Below are 20,993 nucleotides of genomic sequence, written 5' to 3' on the forward strand. Positions count from 1 at the left end.
CTGCAGGTATTGCGTCAGTTTCTGGGGTATCCATCTGGATATTTAGTACCTAAGGAAAGCATATTGTTTTAGTTTGCTAGGTTGCCATAACAACATGCACATTGTGTGGCCTCAACAATGGGCTTTTTGCTCACAGTGCTGGAGGCTAGGAGCCCCAGATCAAGGTATCAATAGGTTTAGTTTCTCCCCATGTCTCTCCCTCTGGCTTGCAGGTGACCTTTCCTCTGGGTCGTTCCCCACCCCCTATCTACGTCCATATTTCCTGTTGTAGGAATCCACCAGAGGGGACCAGGGCCACCCAAAGGGGCCCATTCCAACTTAATCACCTCTTGAAAAGGGCCAGTCTCCAAAATACAGCCATAATCTGACGGTCTGGATGGGGGCTAGTTCTTCAACATATGGATTTGGAGGGGAGGGGAACAATTTGGCCCGTAACTTGCATGTGTAGGTATTTACAGAATGTACAATTTCAGTACTTGTATAGATTGAACTAGTATCTCAGTGTTTTAAAAACTTTTAAGCATCTTTTCAACTAATCTATTTTCAGATAAATGCTTAAGGATTAGATGAGCTGGCATTCAGGAGGTCTAGGGCTGGACAGCCAAAAGGATCCAAGGAACAGGACCTAGTATGTGTAGACAGGCTCACAGAAGGGAGAGTAATCCAGCTTCCCACGGTGACTTAAAGGGATGTGGTGGACAGCGGCTCATACACCAAATACGGTGTTCAAATGGGATAACCAAGTAGCTTTGTCCTTCAAAGAAACTGCACCTAACTGATGGCACAGCTCTGCACACGGCAGCAAAAGGTAGCTGAGAATAGGATTCTTTTGTGGAAAGTAAAAAGGTACTTTAGTTGGCCGGTATTACCTATGCACAGGGAAAACAAGAGTTGGGGACCAGAGCAGGGGGTGCGGGGGTGGTGGGGATAGCTGCAGAGCCCCCGAAGCAGGGGGAAGAACTGCCGTTCAGGGAAGGGGCACCTGTTTGAGTTCTGTTGCTCGCCACGGGATAGGGGGCTGTCTGTGAATGTAGTAGAGCCTTTCAGTTCAGTGTTAACGGCGGCGGGCTGCTGACCTCTGACCTCGGAGCATGGACAAACGCGTGTCTGACTGCTGAGAGCGCAATTACAGTGTGCTGCTCGGAAGATGGGAAGGTCCAGTTGTCAGTGGGTTGCCTCAAGTCTTAGGCACCTCCTTCATTCACCCTTGATGTTCTTCCTCTTTAGAGGAAACTTTTACATTTCTATAAAAACCTGGGTAAGCTTTCAGTGGGAAAATGGGCCTGGGATTCTGAGAAGTCGCCTGTGTGGACTGTCCACCAGGGAGTGCTTTTGTGAATGGAGAGAGGACACGGGGCTATCAGGCAGAGATGGGCGGTCGCTGTATATGCACATGAGGCAGAGATGGGCAGTCTCTGTATATATCCAGGGAACGTGGGGGCGACGATGCAGCATTCTGGGGAAGGACAAATCCAGGCTGCTGCATCCGCATCACGCTGGGAGTGCTCACGGTCAGAGATTTAGTGCTGACATACTTGCGCTCAGTGCGGCCCGATGCCCAGGGTGCTGCTGATGTCCCTCCATTGCTCTTGTGTTCTGGCACCCTCAGTAACGTCACGTACTAGCAGATCTGAGCTGCGCCAGCTCTTCCGCTTTCCCAGTGATCAGCCTGTGGTTCCCCCCTCACACGGGTCCTGGTTCTGTCCCATCAGCTGTCCGATCCTCATACCCAGTGCTGCTGTCCCCCACACCTTCACGCCCAGCATGCTTTTCTTGCGCAGCCCACCAGCTCCTGTGCTCGTCACTGGACTTGCCTACGAGCTCCTTCAAAGATGCAGGCCTCCTTGAGATTCGGTACTTAACTGCTGTAATGTCCTCACACAGGGCTCTTGTTACCCATTCCCATCTCACCCTCACAAGCCTAGAGAGGAGGACCCCTGTTTGCAGGGCACCACTGCTGTGTGCCTGAGCCAGGACCTGGTCTGTGTCCACCCTAGAATGTCCTACTGCAACACCCTGCTGGTGGCCTGCTGTGTCACAGTCTTCTGTGATACATGGTCATTGAGGGCAGAGCAAACTATGTATAAAATACGTGTCTGCGTCCCTCTAATGAGCGTGGCTGAAATTACTCCTGGATTTCTAGCCGAGGCTCTTTTTCTGCTCCCAAAGCTCTGGCACCTAACTCGAGGCAATCCGAGTTCTGTAAACACAGGTGCAGATATGTATTACTTTGCAGACTGTCGATAGGGAAAATAGAGCTAAAACAGTAGTGGAGGAAGGAGGAGCAGCCCTTTAAAAATTCGGTGTTAAACTTCCACAATCTTAGACAAACATCTTTATTTAAGAAGTCAAAAAAAAAATGGATAGGGGAAAAATGATGATAGTAACTTGAACACAAACATATAAGACCGAACTTACAATTACTTGTGCAAGTTATGCGGAATGGAACAAAACTCTTCAAGTGCTCATGATCAGCACAGGAAATCTGTGGTTATATTACTTGCCTTTTGCTTGACATTTACTGGCTCACAGTAAAATCCCACACGTGTTACAGTACAAGAGACCACTCCTGCCCCCTCCGGTGTACAACTTGGAGTGCAAATGTTAATATAATACAAGCTTTTCTTTGCTTACAACTCTAAAATTGCCTTACAACTTTGTACTGGCACAGATATCAACAGATTCATTTCCAAGGGTGTCCAACCTTTTGGCATCTCTGGACCACACATTAAATACACTGCAACATGTAAGCGCGCGCACACACACACACACACACACACACATCTCATACTTTAAGTAAATTGACCATTTTGTGTTGGGTAGCATTCATAGCCATCATGGGCTGCATGCGGTTCCCGGGCATCAGGTTGGACACCCCTGATTAATATACAGTCTAAAGGAAAGGAAATAAAAGAACACCGCCCAGCACTCTGGGCCATCTCTCATTTTGCAGACATGGATCCTGGATTCCAGAGTGACAGCGGGATCACTGTCCCCAGTCTCATGCAGGCAGGCAGGCAGGCATGTGGCATTGGATGCTGCAAAAGCCATTTGCTTCAGCACCTTGAGTAATGCTATGCATAGTGCCTATACATTTTTATAACATCCCCGGATGTATAGGTAAGCCCGTGTCCCTACTATCAACTTCACTCCACAATGCAGACACTTGACTGTCTTCCACATCCTGGCAATGGCATTTGGTTCGGGGCTGTTACATCAAGGTCAAGCTATCTGAATGTGGAAGTCGAAAGCTTATTTTCAATTTTTAAAATAAAGGTATTTCAAGGTTATGGATAAAGAACGCCTTATAAATAACTATTCCTCAACAAATATTGATCTACTGCTAATTCTAAGAAAGGGAATGCACTATTTTTAACTATAAAAGTAATTTCATTAGGCTTAGATAGATTGAGACTACAAGTAAAACTTTTCCAGTCTATTTAATCAAGTAACTTACAATGTACACATTCCTGAGTATACCCCATTGTGGTGACATTATTTCCGAATTTTCCTGCATTCAGCTTAAAAGGTGTTTCTTCCCCAGAAACTGGACTTTTCTGTCAAATGCACTGGATCGAATAGGAGAATTGGGTTCATAAAAGGGATTCATTGCAAACTAGGAAAGAAGAAAGTATTAGTGAGTTTGTCAGAGTGGAAAGGCTGACAAATCATAGGTCTCTATATTTTTTTGTTTAAAATTAAAAGAAATCATCAGACATTGAAAACAAAAGCCTGCAAACTACATTTTTCACTTTAAGTTCCCACGAAAATGTGCCATTGTTAAACAGTACCTTCCCCTTAAGGATATTTTTGTCTTGGTGTTTCAGTTCTGAGCAGTACCGGTGGCCATATGGTAAGTGTTGCCCGTGTAAGTGAAATTAACTTTCAGGCTTCACCCTGCGCGTGACTAATCTCACATTCACTGTAAATGTGCGTCAATCTGTAAGGCCCTTTGGCTACATAAAATACAAACTAAATATCTGCCATATGCTCAGAGATAAGAAAAACTTACACCTCAGTGATACTAAGTCACTCGTGTGGTAATTTTTTAATAACCAGGTTTTTAGTTTTCTCCTTTAATGCAAGGTGATTGATCAGTTTCGCAGATAATGCAATGAGCGTATCATAACATGTCAGAGAAAATTATTAGTAACAGATGGAATCACGAATGAGGAAAGGAGTTATCAATTTTTAGACCTTAATCACTTTGCCCACTTTCAGAAGAGGGCTAAATATTCTTATTTGCTACTGCTGACTAGGAATATTGATTGTTAGCTCTGCTGATGTGCCAAAGAATCCTTGTTCAAACACAGAACACTTAAATGAAGAACATACTGTTTTCAGCACTGCAGTTTAACCACTGACGTCCTATTGTTATTTTCCTTTTTTCCACTTACGTATCAAGAAATATGGGTGGCACCACTCTCCTTTGGTAACTATTTGATAATATATGAATCACTTCCCGCTTGTTTGTGATCTTATTTTTGCGTTGTAACTTATTTGTAAAGCATGTGGAAAACATTTTAGATTATAATTATAAAGCAATTTCCCTTGCGGAGAATACTTCCTTCTCTCTCTCTCTCTCGGGTTCCCCAGGAAAATCAACTCTATGCACCAAAAGGGGGAGGAGGAAGGCAATGTAGAAAGGACCACCCTGAGTTCTTTTCCTCGATGCCCGTTACCCTGGTGAGGAAGACCTGCCCGGTGAGAGAGCTTCAGGGATGGTTCTGACTGAGGAAGGGCCCGTCTGGGGTGAAAACTGTACTATAAAGGGGTCACTTCGCCAGGCCAGTTCCCTGTCAATGTTGGAAACCCTTTGGATAAGCAGATTGAAAAAAAAGTCATAGAACATACCATACCTTTATGTATAAATCATAGACATCAGTAAAGAAGTTCTTTATTCCATCTTCTTGCCTTATGTCATGAAGCATAATGAATCTCATATGTGAAATGATTAAGGTATAATCTCAGAAATGAAAAATGAAAAGCAATCAGTTGGCACAGTGTTCTTCAAAGAAGGGACATGCAGTGTGTGTTTTGCGATGGAAAAGTTAAACACAAACTGGGTTCAAAGTTAGGTTAGTTTTATCTTAAAGAGAACATAATCTTTTAAAGTTAAAAAACAACTATAAAATAACCCTGGCTGGTGTGGCTTAGTGGATTGAGTGTGGGCCTGTGAACCAACGGGTCGCCAGTTCGATTCCCAGTCAGGGCACATGCCTGGGTTGGGGGCCAGGTCCCCAGCAGCGGGTGCACGACAGGCAACCACACATTGGTTTCTCTCCCTCTCTTTCTCCTTCCCCTCTCTCTAAAAATAAATAAAATCTTTTTAAAAATATTGTAAAATAAACCACCCTTGATAGGGTTCAGATAAACCGTATTTTTTATGTATTTGGTTTTAAAATGATGTTAAGCAAAATGTATTTTTTCCCCCTAAAAAGAAAAAGGCAGCCCCATAAATAGCAATTTTTACCTGATCCTTTGAGGTCCACAGACTCAGCCCGGCGTCTGTGTCCCATGTTGTAGCTCGTCACCCCAACCTTCAGTTAGCTATCTTTATCAAAAAGGCAAGGATATGACCCGCAGTAACAAATGCCGAAACGAACCACTCATTGAACTTGTCCACAGTTTTCAAGTACATGTTGTTGGACAGCCACATGTTCTCATCTACCAGGTCGAGGGCCGCGTGAGCTATGAACTGGTTCAGGTGACGATGGTCGTCCTGGATGACAGTGTGAGCAGCGCCGCGTTAACATCCCCATACCGCGTCAAGACAGGCAACCCTTCCTCCCGTACATTCTCCACACAGTGTTTCTTGGGGGTGGGGGGGCACTTTCTGCTTTTATGTCACTTACTTCCTGATGGCATCAGACTTACACAAGATCTTGAGTGTTTTCATATCATATTCTACTTTTAAATCTGGCGTCTAAAACTCAACAAATAGAAACAGCCAAGTATAGTAGATTAATTATAATATAAATACATGAAACGTGTTCAAGAAACTATAAAGAGTTTTTTAAAATTTTGCAAGGAAGCTGCCAGATTCTGTAACCTTTTAAGCATGTGGAAAAAAAAAAGGAATACTTTATTGAAGGAAAAAATAGGTCCTTCCTTCCAGAAGCTTTTATCTTTTTAGAGGAAGACAGCTACAGAGAGGCACCGTTGACAAAGGCCTCAAGGAAGGGGGGAAGGGGGAGGCTCCCTATGCAGTGACACCTGGTGAGCAGTGGCGACAGGTGAGGAGGTGGCACTCCTGAAGGGTCGGCAGATGCCTCTTTCAGGTGTACGGAGTTTACCTGGTAGGGGACCTGGGAGTGGCAGGAGGCCGTGCTCAGCCCCTGCGAGCAGCTGGTCACCTGTGTGACAGCAGAAGCCAGCCCGGGCAGAGCTGGGCTCGTCCCTTCCGCGGGCTGAAAAGGCCCCACTGGAGGAGAAGGTGGGCGTGCCCCGCCACAGCGCAGAGAGGGAGCTCACAACCTGGAATGCGGTCTGAGTGCTGTGGACTTCTTCCTTTCAAAATGCATTTTTCAAAGGCCGCCTCTTTTGTGGGTTGAATGATGCCCCACACCTTTCCCCATTCCTAGGCTGCAGTCCTAACCCCCAGTGCCTTAGAGTGTGGCCTTTTTGGGAAAGAGGGTCCTTGCAGATGTAGTTAGTTAACATGAGGTCGTGCTAGACTAGAGTGAGCCCCTGACCTAACGGGACTGGTGCCCTTCAAGGGGCACGTTTGGACACAGACACACCCAGGAGGGTGCCGCATGAAGACCAGAGTTCTTCTGCTGCCACCAGCCAAGGAACTACCAGAACCAGGAGACAGGCCGGAACAGACCCTTCCCTGGCACCTCCCCTGCCTGGGGCAGCCCTGCCCTGCTGACCCTTGATCTCGGACTTCCGGGGCATCCAGAACTGTGAGCCCGTCCATGGCCATTGTTCTAAGCCGCCCGGTTTTGGATGCTCTGCCAGGGCAGCCCTAGGAAACGAATACAACCTCTTTGCTCAGGAGGCCGTGCCTGTGCCTGGATGCAGGAAGGCTGCCGGTTGCCCTGGAATCCCTCGCACAGCTAAAGCCTGTTTACTTCACTCCCGTTGCCATGATGCAGCTAATTCAATCCTCAGAGAAGTGGATGTATTTTTGTGCCTGGCTTACGGCAGCATTTTCCGTTACTTTATGCTGATGGTCCATCCTGAGAGATCAGGAGGAAACTAGAAATGCTTTCCGAAGGTAAGTGGTAGCAGGAAAAAACACCCCTAAGATAAGTACTGCTTTATGCACCACCGGCCCACTGGAGTGTACGGGGACTATATTTAAGGAGCTGTGTAATGCAAAGCAACTATTGCTACAGAGATGCCTCAAACCAAAGCTTTAATCAGCAGTGTGCTCATAGGGATGTGGGACAATGATGTAGCAACAACACCTGGTAGGATAGTCACTTAAATTTCTATCATATTTTGGCAGCAAGATCTGAATAGTTGAGAAGCATCATACACTGGACTGGACACTATGCATTACAATTATTTTCCAAACTCAATTCCTGTCTTAACATTAAAGCTTATTTGTGGAGGTCGGGAGAGACACAGCACAACTTGTCAGCACGGACTAGTATGGATGGATGGCGGGGGCCCGGCTATTCTCGTCTTGAGACTCTATGGCTCTGTTTACTCTGAATGGTGACTTCTCCACCCAAGCTCACTTGTTTAGACAACAAGGAGGCTGGGTGCATCACTGGGGGGCAGAGCACGGGGTACCACGCAGCCAGTTGGTAATATAGAAGGCCACTGAGAACTGCCCTAGTCTCAGGGGCACGAGGAAGACATGTAAGTAAGGGTCTCTTTTACCCCTCCCAAGGGTAAATGGATCTACTACGTGTGTCCTGATGAACAATGTGGTTTGCTGGGACAGAATGGGCTTTCGCGGCATTTCAAGGCAGCAGCGAGTGTTGTGCCAGACCCACCACGGGTGGACCGTGTCTCCGTGTGCTTAAGGAGTGGCTTTCCCTAAGGGTGGCACAGTGAACTGCAGACCGCGTGAAGAAACCCAGAGCACCCCGCGAGGACGTGCTAAGTGTGCGCCGAATTAAAGGAGGAAGAAACAATTCAGAGGACGTTCCCTGGCTGGCTGCCATCAAGCCGTGGGACTGCAGAGCAAGCCTCACTGAATGCTGGCAGATCCCAGTTACCTCGCCTGTCCAGATCTCCTCTAGTGCTAAAACCCTATCACACCATCAACATTACCACATGTAACAGTTCTGCTAGGAGTTTTCCGGGCTCCATACGCACTTTGGACTCTGCTTTTCCAGCTGGCAAAAACTCCATTTCAAAAACTGGATTGTCGTGGTGGCCAACAATGACAAAGTAGAAGCTTCCAGACATTGTCTTCAAGATATGGCTCCTGACGAAATGAGAATGAGACATAACTTTAGTCCTCGATACTGAAAATCAAAAACATGAATAGGAAGTCCAGAATTCAATTTTTTATTTAAACCTGACACCGCAGAAAAGGCCATGGAGCTCAGCCTGCTTTTCAGTATGCTACCACAGACATGTGGCTTTTGGACTAGACGGTATAAATATACTTGTGATACACCCACAGAACCCAGTGCTTTATTTCCATAGGTAAACTAGAAGACCTCTAATATAAAGTCATACCTTCACCTCTTGGGGTCTGAAAGTTTGGAGCATTTAGAGTAAGCTGGGCTATCCTTGGACTGGCCTAGGAGTGAGCATCAGCACTAACACCTGCGAGGATTAATGCGGGGTGCTGGTTAGGGAGTGACCGGCTTGCCTTGGGAATTTTCAGGAGGGGTGGTTCCAAGGGAGCTAGAAACCACTCCACTTCGTGTCACTTACACAAAGGAGAGACACTCATAGCATTTATCTATAGACTATTAGCTATATTTATATGTGTCTTACCTGACGCATGTATGCTAGAAATACAAGTTTCTACAAATAGAAGAGCCTATGATGTACCTTTTCCAACACCATTTGTGAGAAAGGAGGAAGGTTTTGTGGTCTAGAAAAGATGGAAGAAATCCTAATCCTAAGGGGAAGACATTCTGAGGCTGTGGGAGGACTGGGAACTGGGGTTAATAGGTTTGCTGAAGAAATAGAACTAACAGAAAGTGGTGGGTTGGGAGGAGATTGGTGATTCTGTGGCTTTCGGCACACACAATCAAAATCCAGATGGATGGATGGACTTACATACGTTTTTGTAGCACAGGGTGTTTGGAATCAGACAAAGCTAGGTTCAAGTCTAGCTCTGCCACTCACTAGTAATGTGACCACCCAAGGAAGGGTCCTTAATCTTCCACTCCCAGTGTGTGTCCTTCTCAGTGAAATAAAGATAACTGAGCTAACACCCATAGCTGCCTTTGGGTGAGCTTGAAGATCACACAGCCTAATGCATCTAAAGCACCCAGCACAGTGTCTGGCTCCTGGGAAGTGCTCAGTAAGGGTTCTCTAGAACACAGAACAGCACATGCGCAGACGTGGTGACTAGGAAGGCCTCCACACGGGGGCGGGGACCTGTAAACTAGGAGTGTGGAGTCCCAGGGAAAGCGGAACCGAGGTGTGCCAGAGCCCAGGGCGCGCCCAACTTCACCGGGACCCCTGCTGATTCACACAGATCGAGCAACAAAAGCCCAAGAAGTCTGAAATGTATTTCCTAACGAATACAACATTTTGTAAAGGAAACCAGGGCACAGCTGGCATGTAGAACTCTAGAACTGGAAGGCCAAACTGGAAAAAAAAAAGGCAGATGGGAGACCCTTTTGGCACGATGGAGTAAGCAGGATTTAAATATGCCTTGGGGCAGGGGTCCGCGCACTGGAGCCCGCAGGTCAACTGTGGCCTCCTCCATCCTTTTACTGTCGCTGGAGGCTGCTTTTGCTCCATGAGGCAGACATGAGCAGTTGTGACAGAGACCACCTGGCCCTTTCCAGAAAAAGGTGTCCCTGTTTCAGGGGGAAAATGAGAAAAAGGCTCAAAGAGTAAAACGATAACAAAGACAAGCGGGGATGACACGAGAGCCATGAAAAATGAGGAGAACTGGCAATAATTCTCAAGAGAAAGTGAGGGGAAGAGGGATACGAGCTTGAAATTTTCACCAAGTCAACGATGATATCATTCATTTTTGCTGGAATAGGTTTCGTAGGTGGAGTCTGCCAAGGGCAGGGCTTGCTTTCTTCAGCACAAACATTTAAGAAGCAGCAGAAAAAAACAAAATAAGGCAGATACTCCCTCCCACGCCCATGCACATTAAAAAAGCAGCAGAAGACAATATATGTATGAGGAAGGTTACCCCCTACACGCTCTCCTCTGTGCGGAAATGCACGACTGGGAGAGAAGTGTCATAGTGTTACGTGCAGCGTGAGGGTAAACAGAAAGGGAATTGAAGGCAATACCACATAAAGGTTGTATCAGCAACTATGCAGAGGGGCAGAACTCGAACTGCTAAGAACATGATTTCACAAAACAGCTGAAGAAGGGAGGTAACCATTCCATTCTGACAAGGAAAAACAGAAAGGTGAAGTGGAAGGAAAGGGAGGCATACAACCCATTGTCTCAGGAAGGGAGTATCTACAATCCTGTAATGTTTCAGGGCTTACCACGCCTAGGTGGTGGGCAAAGGGGAGACACTCTCTAGAGTTCTGTGCTGTCCTATATATGGCACTTTTTGCGAGAATGGAAATGTTCTATACTCACAATATCTAATGTGGCTGCCCCTGGAGGCTAATTTCATATGTGGCTAGTGTGTCTACAGAACTACATGTGAAATTTAATTTAATTATTAAAATTTAAATAGCCACTTGCAGTTGATGGTTACTGTATTGGGCAGTGCAGGTCTAGATCAGTTGATTCCAAACCTTTTTTTTTTTTTTTAAAGTACTGGGATCTCCTGCACCTTTCCTCCATCCTGAACTATGACTTAAACTCCAATATGTAACACAATACAAATGAAACAAGTCGCTGTGTTTGTGTGAGTTTTGTGTGTGTTGGCTACACTTTCCCACCACCTCTAGGGGCCCTTCCAGCATCTCCAAGGAAGACGAGGTCTCAAGGTGTGGAGGAGGTAGCGGCATAGAACTTGGCAATAGACTGAACTGGGGAACTGAGGATGTTTCGAAATGCGTGGCTGAGGTGATCAGGTAGAAGACCAAGATGTGATGCTATTTACTGAGAAAAGAGATAAGGGAAGAGGGATGAAAAGGAACATGTCAGTTTTGAACATGGGATGGTAGCCAGAATAGTACCCCCCACCCAGATGCCCACATCCTCATCTTGGGAACCGGTGAATGTTAATTTACAAGGTAAAGGGGAATCCAGGCTACAGAAGGGGCTGAGATTGTTCATCTGCTGACCTTAGAGAGAGAGAGAGGGGCCTGGACTACCCAGGTGGGTCCAATGTAATCACAAGGGGCTTTAAAAATGGAAGAAGGAAGCGCAAGAGGAAGGGGAGGGGGGACTGTGATTACAGAAGGTTGATCACATGATGCGATGTTGCCGGCTTTAAAGATGGAGGAAGGGGCCACCAGTCAGAATACGGGCAGCCTCTAGAAGCTGCAAAGGACAAAGAAGGAGACTCTTCCCAAGAGCCTCCAGAAGGGAACACAGCCCTCCTGATACCTAGATTTCAGCCCGGGGAGACCCATGTCGGACTTCTATGCTACGAACTGTAAAGTAATACACTTGTGTGGGTTCAAGCCACAGCATTGGTGGTGATTTGTTACGGCAGCAGGAAACTAGCACACACGTGAAAGCTACAAAGAAAAAACCTTGTAGGAATGGGAAAAAAGGAAATATTCAAGGAAGTGGCAGCAAAATGGCAGAAAGTGCATTCTACAGAGTCAGGACAAAGGGAGTTCATTTACCATGGAACACGGGTTCCAGGGCATTGTGGAAAAACTTGGGCGGGGCAGTGGTGTGTCAAGATGAAGCTACTTAGAGCCAAATGGGGATGACAGCATGCAAAAGAACAGGGGCTGTGGATTTTTCCAGCCTGAGTCCCTAACACCGAGCCCAGGACTTAACAAATGCTCAATGTTTGCAGAATGGAAGTGCCAGGAGGGGGCTGTAGTTTACACAGTGGGGGATGACCCTGGAATACAGGAAAGGGAATGCAGGGAGGAGAGGCCACGTGGGATTGATTAACTAGCCTAGGTGAGGCCCAGAGGGGTGGAGGGGTGCAGAGGGGGGGTCTAGGAGGCCTCAGCATCAGAGAGCTGAAGTCAGTGTTCAAGTGATTAACTAAAGAAGTCGAGGTGGTGCTTCAAGGAGTTCTGGACCACCTTGAACTCCAAGTGGATGTGTACACAATATAAGAAGTAGGGCACAAACTAGTAATGAACACAGAGATGAGACCTGGGACCAGAAACCTGCGAGGCTAGCCTCAGAAGGGCAACAGCCCACAATGAGCTGAAGTGTGTGGAATATGTTAAGACTTTTTAGGCCACAATCAAGAAGAAGCATGGGAGAAAGGTCAACTGCTTCAAGCACCTGCTATGCAAATAACAGAGGACACAGATCCGAACTTCAATTTTCTCAAAGAGAATGATTTTCAAACAGCAAATGTGATCGAAACAAGGTTAGGCAGGCTATGGATATATTTTAAAAAATCTAAACATTTCAATAAACACAACTCTTCATGTCTTAGTAAACTACGTATGTTGGATTAGCAAATGTGATTATATATCTAGTGATCAGTGACATTTGAGAAGTTGCAGGAACAGAAAAAGCACCATATCATCAGATATAGGTAAGTGTTATTCCTATTTTCTGAAACAAAAAGGCTTATCTCCTAGTCTATAATTCAGTCCTTTCAAAGAAATGAAAACACCATGAGAAATATGTATTAAATGGCCGGCTTTGGCCAGACACCATAGTAGGAGTTTTCATTATACATTGAGTCATTTAATGCGAATCCTTAGACAAAAAGAGGGGGTTATTATTCATGCGTGTACACCTGGTTATGCTGAGAACCAGTCATGCTAAACTTGGAAGGAAAACATAGGAGCCCATAAGTCCTCTGGGGAAGCAATTTAGTATCTCCTTAGAAACAACTAGAGACCTTTAGTTTGGATAACAGAGTCTGTGGTAGGCCCAGAGCTCCAACAGTGCTGGGGGCTGAGGAAGCCCTCATTATATGCTGAATAAGGGACACACCTCAACGCTGACTAGAATGTTGAAGTGCTCCCAGTCAGTAGACAGTATGGGATCTCTGCGGAGCCTTTGAAGTTGACCTTAACCTAGTCCAGCTCAACATTTGAATCAATAACTGTGAGATGACACCAACTTACCACACTCAAAGATTACACTCCAAGGACAGTAAATTTATTAGAAGGCAAAAGTCAAGATTCAAAAAATATCTCTTCATTAGGTATGACATTAACAAAGTAGAATTTAATAGGATGAACAATAAAGCCCTGTACATGGGCTTAAAACAATGAACTGCACAACAACAGGATGAGGAATCCAATTTTAAGAGCAACTGCAAGAACCCAAAAGTTTTCATTTACTGCAAGCTCAGTAAGAGGTAGCAGTCTGATACAGTGGTAAGAAAAAACAACAACAATCTAATGGAATTCTAGACTGCATTAAGAGAAGAAGACCATGTTCTCTTCACTAATAATATCATCTCTGGGGAATGGACTCAGTTCTTGAAATCCCATTTTAAAAGAATCAATAACTGAACTGTGCATTGGAAGGAGGGTGGGAGAGAGGCTAGGGAATGTTCTGGACCAAAGCTACTGAAGGAACTGAAGATGTTTAAATTGAGGAGGGGAAAGACTTTTAGGGGAGGGGATGGAGGACAGCACAATGTTATCCTTAAAGATGATATACTGTCTAATGGAAGAGATTTGACTAGTGATGTCAAATGGGTTTCCCTTCCCGAGGCAGTTCTAATCCACTGGTAGTCACGGCCAAGAACTGGTGCTGGGAAAGATTCTGAGACTGCGTGTGGTCAGCGGGAAAGATCGCTGCGATCAATTATTACCCACTATCATCGGTTTGCGGGAGGGCAGTTGCCTACGTGAGTGCCAAGTTTTTACTCTTTGCCGCCATCCCGATCACACCCATTAAAGCCCAAATGAAGTCACACTTTTCCAGAGAAGTGTCCCTGCTGGCTTCTATCTTCAACCACCTCTCCTTTTTCTAAACTCTTAGCCCAGTCCACCATGCATCTTATTCTTATCCAATTCTCCGGCTATGTTTCGTTTCCATTACTGGTTCTGGAAAGACTACTTCCTTTTTAAACTAGATTTAAGCATCTTGAGTACCCGGCTCACTTTGACCTTCCTCCCTGCATGCAAAGTGGGGGGTACTCAAAGATTAGCTCCCTGATTTTCAGCCAGGGACTTCTGCCTTCCAGAGGACACCCGGCAGTGTCTGGAGACATTCATGACTGTCAAAACTGGTGGGGAGGTGCTACCGGCATCTAGTGGGTGGAGGCCAGGGATGCTGTTCAGCACCCCACAGCGCACAGGACAGCGCCCACCACAAAGACTTTTTGGGCTCCAAGTGCGACAGTGCCGCGGTTAAGAGACCTTGCGTTAGCTGAGTGACCTAGGGAAAGGCAAAAGAAGCAAAGCCCCCGAGCTGGCGGACGTTTGCAGGTTGCAATGCGTGGGCTGTAATGGGATCAGCCAGCCGGGGGTTAGACAGGTTGGGCCCAGCACCCCAGTCCGCAGCAGGATGGAGAGACAGGGTCAACACCCGGGTCACGAAGGGGCCCGACGTCCCCCGGAGCATCCACCTCATTCCCAACCTTCGCTCCATCCCCTACCTGCGCCGAGACGCAGACAATGTAAATATCCAGGGAGTTCCCGCGGCAGCGACCCGCCTTCCGCAGCTTCTGTTAGGACCGCCTCACAGTCCTCGCGAGACTCCGCCGTTACGCTCTCGCGACACTAGGGCGGGGCTTCCGGCGGCTGCGTGGCGTGACTTGGCCCGCTCGGCGGGGCGGGGCGGGCCTCGGGAGAGGGCGGGGCCGGCTGTGAGCGGAGAGGGACTACGCGATGCCTCGCCTTCCTCGGCCTCACGTTTCCCAGGGCTCCTCCGTCGCTGTCTCCGCCCTCCAGCCCGCGGAGGGCGCCGTCCCCGTGCCCAGTGCCCGGCGCCGCCCGCCCGTTAGAACCCGAAGGAAGGAAGTACGTTTCTCTGCCAGGGTTCCAGTCCCGGTGGGCGGCCGAGCGTTAAGCAGCCCAGTGCTTCCCGATCCCCCGGCGCAGAGGCTGGGCTCTCACGGCAGGGACTCCCTCCGTCCCCACCTCGAGGCGGGCTGGGCGGGGCTGGCGTGGAAGGAAGCCGCCCAGTGAGGGCTGAACCAGGTGGACACACCGGCTCCTTCTCGGGCGCCGGCAGAGGTGGAGCGTCCTGTTTGTTTTCGTTAAAGCGCCCATCCCCTCCGGGCCTCTTAGGGCTGGGCTTCCCCGAAGGTCAGCCACTGGTCCGTTTTCCGAAACTCCCATCCGCTCTGCCTGCCAGGTAACCCGAACCATCTTCTCTTGCAGTCCACCATGCCCCCCAAATATGACGTGTTGACTCAAGATGAGCTGCGCAAAAGGCTGTACCAGATGTTTAAGGACCGGGGTATACTGGACACGCTCAAGGTATCAGTTCTAGGCATAGCTGTTACATAACTTTTTCAGGTGTGACTTGTAACAGGTAGTCCCCACTTAAGTCCATCCAGGTCTTGGGTTTTAAAAATAGTATGGTATATAGGTTGTATTGGTGACAGTTTTATGTTTTATAAGTGGTTTTGTAATAGTCACGCTTGAATTAAGGACATTGGCACCATATAGAAAACATTAAGTGTACTGCTTACCGTAAAATAGTTTGGGGAATGAGAACTTTCTTCTTTAAAATCTGTCAAAAGGTGTAAATACGTCATTTGGGCAGCAAATACTTATTAGTATGAATTAACAGCAAAGGAGTAGGATTACCTCAACTGCGTTTTCATTACTATATACATTTTCAAAGTGTATTTCACACCTAAAATGGGAAATTAAGGCAGAGTGAGCTTTGTTCCCCCCCCACACTGTTTTTATAACTTAAAAAAAAACACACTTCAGACTCATCTGAAAAATACAGAAAAGGAAACTCATCTCTCAGAACCACTAATTGACATAATTGTGTGTGTGTGTGTGTGTGTGTGTGTGTTTTCTCAGTTCAATATATGCTGAGATTTTTCCTGTGTCCTTAAAAGTTTCTTGAAATTCTCATTTTCATTGGGACTCTGCTCGTGTTTGGATGTATGTGTAATTTATGTAGCAGTCCCCTGTTGAATATTTAATTTGGGCAGCAAATATTTCTTAGGACACTTTATATATAAATTCACAGCAAGGAGTAGGGTTAGTTGGAATGTGTTTTCATTACTATGTATTTCAGAAGTATATTTTACACTTAAAATGTCAAATAGGTTATAACTAAGTCTACACATCCTTCAATTGCATGTCTCATTTCTTGCCTAGGATAGATTCAGTGGCATTGCTTATGTTGCCATATTACTCTTTATCCTGGAAAATCAAATAAAAGGGCATGAGTGTTTCTTTTTAAGGCTCTTAGCATCTCGTTCTAGAAAGATTGTAATAGTGTATATTCCACCAGCAGTTTGAGAATGCTTGTCTCACTCCAATATTATCATCACAATTTAAAAACGTCGAGTAGGTCAGTTGGTTAAAATGTCGTCCCAATACACTGGGGTTGCAGGTTCGATCCCTGGTCAGAGCACATACAAGAATCAACCAGTGAATACATAAATAAGTGGAACAACAAATTGATCTCTTTCTTTCCCTTTCTTTCTTTCTTTCTTTCTTTCTTTCTTTCTTTCTTTCTTTCTTTCTTTTCCCCTCTTCCCCCTCCTTCTCTCTCCCCTTCCTTTCTCTCTTTGAAATCAATAAATAAAATACACAATAATAACCAATGTAAGATTGAAAATGTCTTATTTTAGTATTTATTCCTTTGATTATTAATGAGATTGTACATATTTTCTGGCCATTTGTATGTTTTCCATGGATTGGTAGTTCATGTCTCTTGCTCATTTTTTTAGGGTGTTAGTGTTTTCATATTCATGTGTAAGAACCCTTTTAATTGAAATTATTAACCTTTTTTCCACTTTTGTGGCAATACTTTACCTCAGTGTTCAATTTTATTTTGGCTCTAAAATATGATGTTATATTTTTATATGGTCAAATCTACTGATTTATTTTGCAGAGTATTCTCAGTAGATTTTCCTCCACTAAGAGCATGAATATTCACTTTTTAAGTTTTGAAAAAGGCTTCAGCTTTTATGGTTAACACTTGAACCCACCTGGAATTAGTTGTAGTGTGTAATGCACTTTAATACACATTCTGATGTGGAATGTGTATTCCTGGGCATGGCATTTTTTTCCTGTGTTTCTGGATTAGATTCGAGAGGGTTTCACTTCCTGTCTGTAGTCACAATGGCCACTAATCCTTTTGGAGGTGTCCTTGTTTTTTTTTTTTTTTTTTTGAGCTAGCCTTGTTTGCAGCTGCAGCGCATTGTCTGCAGCTGGCTGCTGTTTCTGGAATTCAAGCCTCATCAGTGGCAAGGCAGAGTTTTACTCTCAGTCTGAGCTAGTTGTTATTTTCTCAGTTCAGTGACTGTGGCCTTGGGTGAGTGCTGACTTTTAAAACTTACTGACTGTTTTAGTGGCTTAGCTCATATTCTATTTGGATGTTTGAAAAGAATTTGTATTATCAGTTAGTACAAAGTCATAGATATTAAATGAAGCTTATGAAATCTTCCTATTTTGAGTCTGCTCGATCTGTCTGTCAATTTCTGAGATGTGCTGAAGGTTCCTAGGACTCTCTTCTCCGCTTCCCCTCCTCCCCATAATAATTATGCTCAGTATGTTAGTCTTAGGGACATTGCAAGGGTTATATCTGAATGGATTTTCCTCTTTGCATTGGCTGCGGGAAAGCCCAGCCAGTTTTGCAGTTCCTTCTAGCAAGTGTTAGATGGCATGATTGTGTACTAGTCAAGATGGGAATTCATGTATACTGTTTCATTTTTTTCTACTCTTCTTTTCCCTTCTAACCTGCTTGTATCACTCCTTTAAATTTTATTGTATTTCAGCACTTGTTTGTAAGACACCCTGAATCACTTTTACCAAGTAAGATGGATCTAAATATATTAATTCCTTAGCATATTACAAATCTAGTTAAACCACCTTTTCATTTTACTGGTGGAGAATGCCGTAGTTTCTCTTCTCCTATTTTACTATTTCTGTTACTGCACTGTATTAGATGAGGCAGAGCATGTATATTCTGCTCAGTGTAAATGTGTTTTGTATGACAGGATTTTTGATGTATAAATCCTGTTCTGTACCGGTAATTATATACTGTTCTTGTCTGTAGCTGAAGGACCTAGGAGATAGAGGTATAGCAACTCCATTTGTTTCTTGCTTGTATTCTATTAATGTGAATACATTAGATATTATTTAGTGTTGAACCACATTCCCTTTTAACCTGCTTGTATCACTCCTTCAAATTTTATCTTATTTCAGTACTTGTTTGTAAGACACCCTGAATCACTTTTACCAAGTAAGATGGATCTAAATATATTAATTCCGTAGCATATTACAAATCTAGTTAAACCACCTTTTAATTTTAAGCTTAGCCCAATTATATGCAAAATAGATTAGAGCAAATATCAGTAGTTCAGTTAATTCAGAGATTGTCTTAAAACCCAAAGGAATAATAACAGTAGTTATAACCTTGAAAAAACTACCCACCTTGAACCTAAATTTCCTTATTTATAAAACGTGAAAAAAATTTGTATTTCGCCGTGTCTTGAAATGTAAATACTGTATACAAAAGTGCGTCTTAATAAGCCTTCTTTGGGCTTACTGAGTTCTCGCTTGCATTTGTTATTTCCTTTTGGGGAACCCAGCTTTATTTTGATCAGTATGCCCAGTAAGCTGGTTTCGCCCATTATTGTTTTCATATCCTCCAACAATTCGCCGAGAGGTGAGGAAGCAGCAGAATTTTCTCTTGCTATCCCAACCCAGAGCTGCTGAAATGGGCTCACAGGGAAGACAAGGCGGAGCCCACCTGTGTGCTGGCTGACCGCCAGTTCACTTGGAAGCCGGTGAAAGCAAGCTAGCTGCTTGTCCCACAGGGCAAGGCAGAGTGCAGCAAAGAAGCTCCTAACCTCTGGTCATGGACCTGGGACCTCTGTGGAAATAAAAGGGAAGATTCTCATTCATGTGGCAAATGTGCATCTTCCGCGCAGCACTCCTGCTGAAAGTGTGTTCCCTCCCGTTTCTCTTCTTTTTTTGTTTCTGAGCCAGATGCAGCTGAGAAAGCAGCTCATTCAGGAGTTGATGCACCCTGTATTGAGCGGAGAGATGGAGCCCCGGTCCATTTCAGTGGAAGGAAGCGCCCTCTTAATAGGCGCGTCCAACTCTCTAGTGGCAGATCACTTACGAAGATGTGGCTACGAGTACTCACTTTCGGTTTTCTTCCCAGAAAGTGGCTTGGCAGAGGAACAGGTAAAGTTTTTCCTTCCTGTTGCTGAATTTTCTATTAACAGCACCCCCCCCCCCCCCCAGATGATAGTAAAGTGCTGCATAATAGCTGAGTGCTCCCTGGCTGGCTTGGTCCATTTCTCAGTCATCTTTGAAGTACATCATAGAGTTGTTATATTATGCAATGCAAGTCTGATGTTGTTGTCAGTTTCGATGGAGTCTTGATTAGAGTTTTATGAAATTATGCTGTGTAGAATCACAGAATGTTTCAGAGCTAGAATTGATCCGAACTGAGACTCGTAACTGCCGTTTACGTTGAATGTCTGTTGCGAGCCCGGCACCGGGCCGGGGGCAGTGCAGACGCACGTGTGCCCTAGATGAGGAGCCACAGTCTGGCGAGGTGGGTGATTTGCTCGGGGCCACAGGATGTCTAGGTAGCAGCACAGGGCAGTCAATGCAGGCCTCCAAAAGGTGGCTTTACAAAGCCACAGTGTCTGTCCCTTCGTATGTCCCTTCTCCATGTTTACATAAGACAAGCGAGGAATGCATTAATTTTTTAAAAAATCTGTGGCGTTCTCAAATATTAAAACATGTTTTATCACTCTTCTAGTTATTTTAATTTTATTCACCATTACTTTGAACATGTCAGTTACACTTTATTATGTTAAAGGCAGATATAGAAAACTTCCTGTGTATTTTTTAAAGACTTAACTTTTTAGAGCAGTTTAGGTTCACAGCAAAATGGAGCAGAAAGGGAGAGTTCCCGGATGCTCCCTGCCGTTGCATGGGTACAGCCTTCCCCGTTGTCAGCATTTTTACAATCAGTGAACCTGCATTGTGACGTTAGTGTGACCTGAAGTCTATAGTTGACATCAGGGTGCACTTTTTTGTGTTGTTCCTATGTTTTTACTCTCTTCCTTTTATCTATAATTGTCCAAACGTTTTTTAAATTTTATTTTTTTAAAGATTGTGTTTACTTATTTTTAGGGAGAGGGAAAGGGAGGGAGAAAGAGAGGGGGAGAAATATCAATGTGTGGTTGCCTCTCTATACTGACATGCCCACTACTGGGGACCTGGCCCACAACCCAGGCATGTGCCCAGACTGGGAATCAAACCAGCGACCCTTTGGTTTTCAGGCTGGCACTCAATCTCCTGAGCCACACCAGCCAGGGAAAATCTTAATTTTTGTTTAATCTGGCGATGATTCTTAGTTTTATATTCAGAAACATCCGAATTCATCATTTAAACGTTGATGTAAAAATGTTTACTTAATCTTTTTTCTCTTAAGGTCTTTACTATGCAGGATCTGTTACAACTCATTAAAATCAACCCTGAATCCAGTCTCTACAAATCACTGGTAGGATTATTTAGTTGTTATAACCTGCTTTGGTTTGTTCATTATACCTGAATAGTCGAATAAAAGTAAACTGTTTTCTTTTAACAGGTTTCAGGATTTGATAAAGAAAACAAAAAAGGTAGGAGCGTGCATCTTCATAGAGATATGAT

The 20,993-nt window shown here is 44.9% G+C and overlaps 2 protein-coding genes across 4 annotated transcripts in view; one reads left to right on the forward strand and one right to left on the reverse strand.

The window, feature by feature from the left end:
* Positions 1–2,320: 2,320 nt before the first annotated feature.
* TRAPPC2 (trafficking protein particle complex 2) lies at positions 2,321–14,924 on the reverse strand. Of its 2 annotated transcripts, none has more exons than XM_028522668.2 (5): positions 14,780–14,924; positions 8,278–8,389; positions 5,578–5,722; positions 4,860–4,945; positions 2,321–3,616 (listed from the first exon to the last, which is right to left on the reverse strand). In XM_028522668.2, exons 2-5 carry the CDS (start codon positions 8,368–8,370, stop codon positions 3,518–3,520), a joined length of 423 nt encoding a protein of 140 aa, XP_028378469.1. In that variant the 5' UTR covers positions 8,371–8,389; positions 14,780–14,924; the 3' UTR covers positions 2,321–3,517. The 2 variants fall into 2 exon arrangements, with proteins under 2 accessions (XP_028378469.1, XP_035872919.1); XM_036017026.1 differs by lacking the exon at positions 14,780–14,924 and adding an exon at positions 11,013–11,118.
* A 28-nt stretch (positions 14,925–14,952) lies between these two features.
* OFD1 (OFD1 centriole and centriolar satellite protein) overlaps positions 14,953–20,993 on the forward strand; it is a 34,689-nt gene continuing 28,648 nt past the window's right edge. The window contains exons 1-5 of one of the 2 annotated variants that reach the window (XM_028522776.2): positions 14,953–15,143; positions 15,507–15,605; positions 19,311–19,511; positions 20,776–20,844; positions 20,932–20,962. In XM_028522776.2, coding sequence (XP_028378577.1) covers positions 15,012–15,143; positions 15,507–15,605; positions 19,311–19,511; positions 20,776–20,844; positions 20,932–20,962 — 532 coding nt within the window. In that variant the 5' untranslated portion in view covers positions 14,953–15,011. Of the gene's footprint in view, positions 15,144–15,383; positions 15,481–15,506; positions 15,606–19,310; positions 19,512–20,775; positions 20,845–20,931; positions 20,963–20,993 lie in introns of those variants that run through there. The other variant, XM_036017025.1, reaches the window with a different exon arrangement.

Source organism: Phyllostomus discolor, chromosome X (genome assembly GCF_004126475.2).
Source record: "Phyllostomus discolor isolate MPI-MPIP mPhyDis1 chromosome X, mPhyDis1.pri.v3, whole genome shotgun sequence".
NCBI classification, from domain to species: Eukaryota; Metazoa; Chordata; class Mammalia; order Chiroptera; family Phyllostomidae; genus Phyllostomus; species Phyllostomus discolor.

Excerpts from the sequence above, each read along its gene's own strand:
- TRAPPC2 (XM_028522668.2), bottom strand. The coding sequence starts at position 8,370 with ATGTCTGGAAGCTTCTACTTTGTCATTGTTGGCCACCACGACAATCCA. Across the intron at positions 4,946-5,577 it reads GGCATTTGTTACTGCGGGTC|ATATGAGATTCATTATGCTT; the intron begins ATATCCTTGCCT and ends TAATCATTTCAC. Across the intron at positions 3,617-4,859 it reads TCTATGATTTATACATAAAG|TTTGCAATGAATCCCTTTTA; the intron begins GTATGGTATGTT and ends CTTCTTTCCTAG.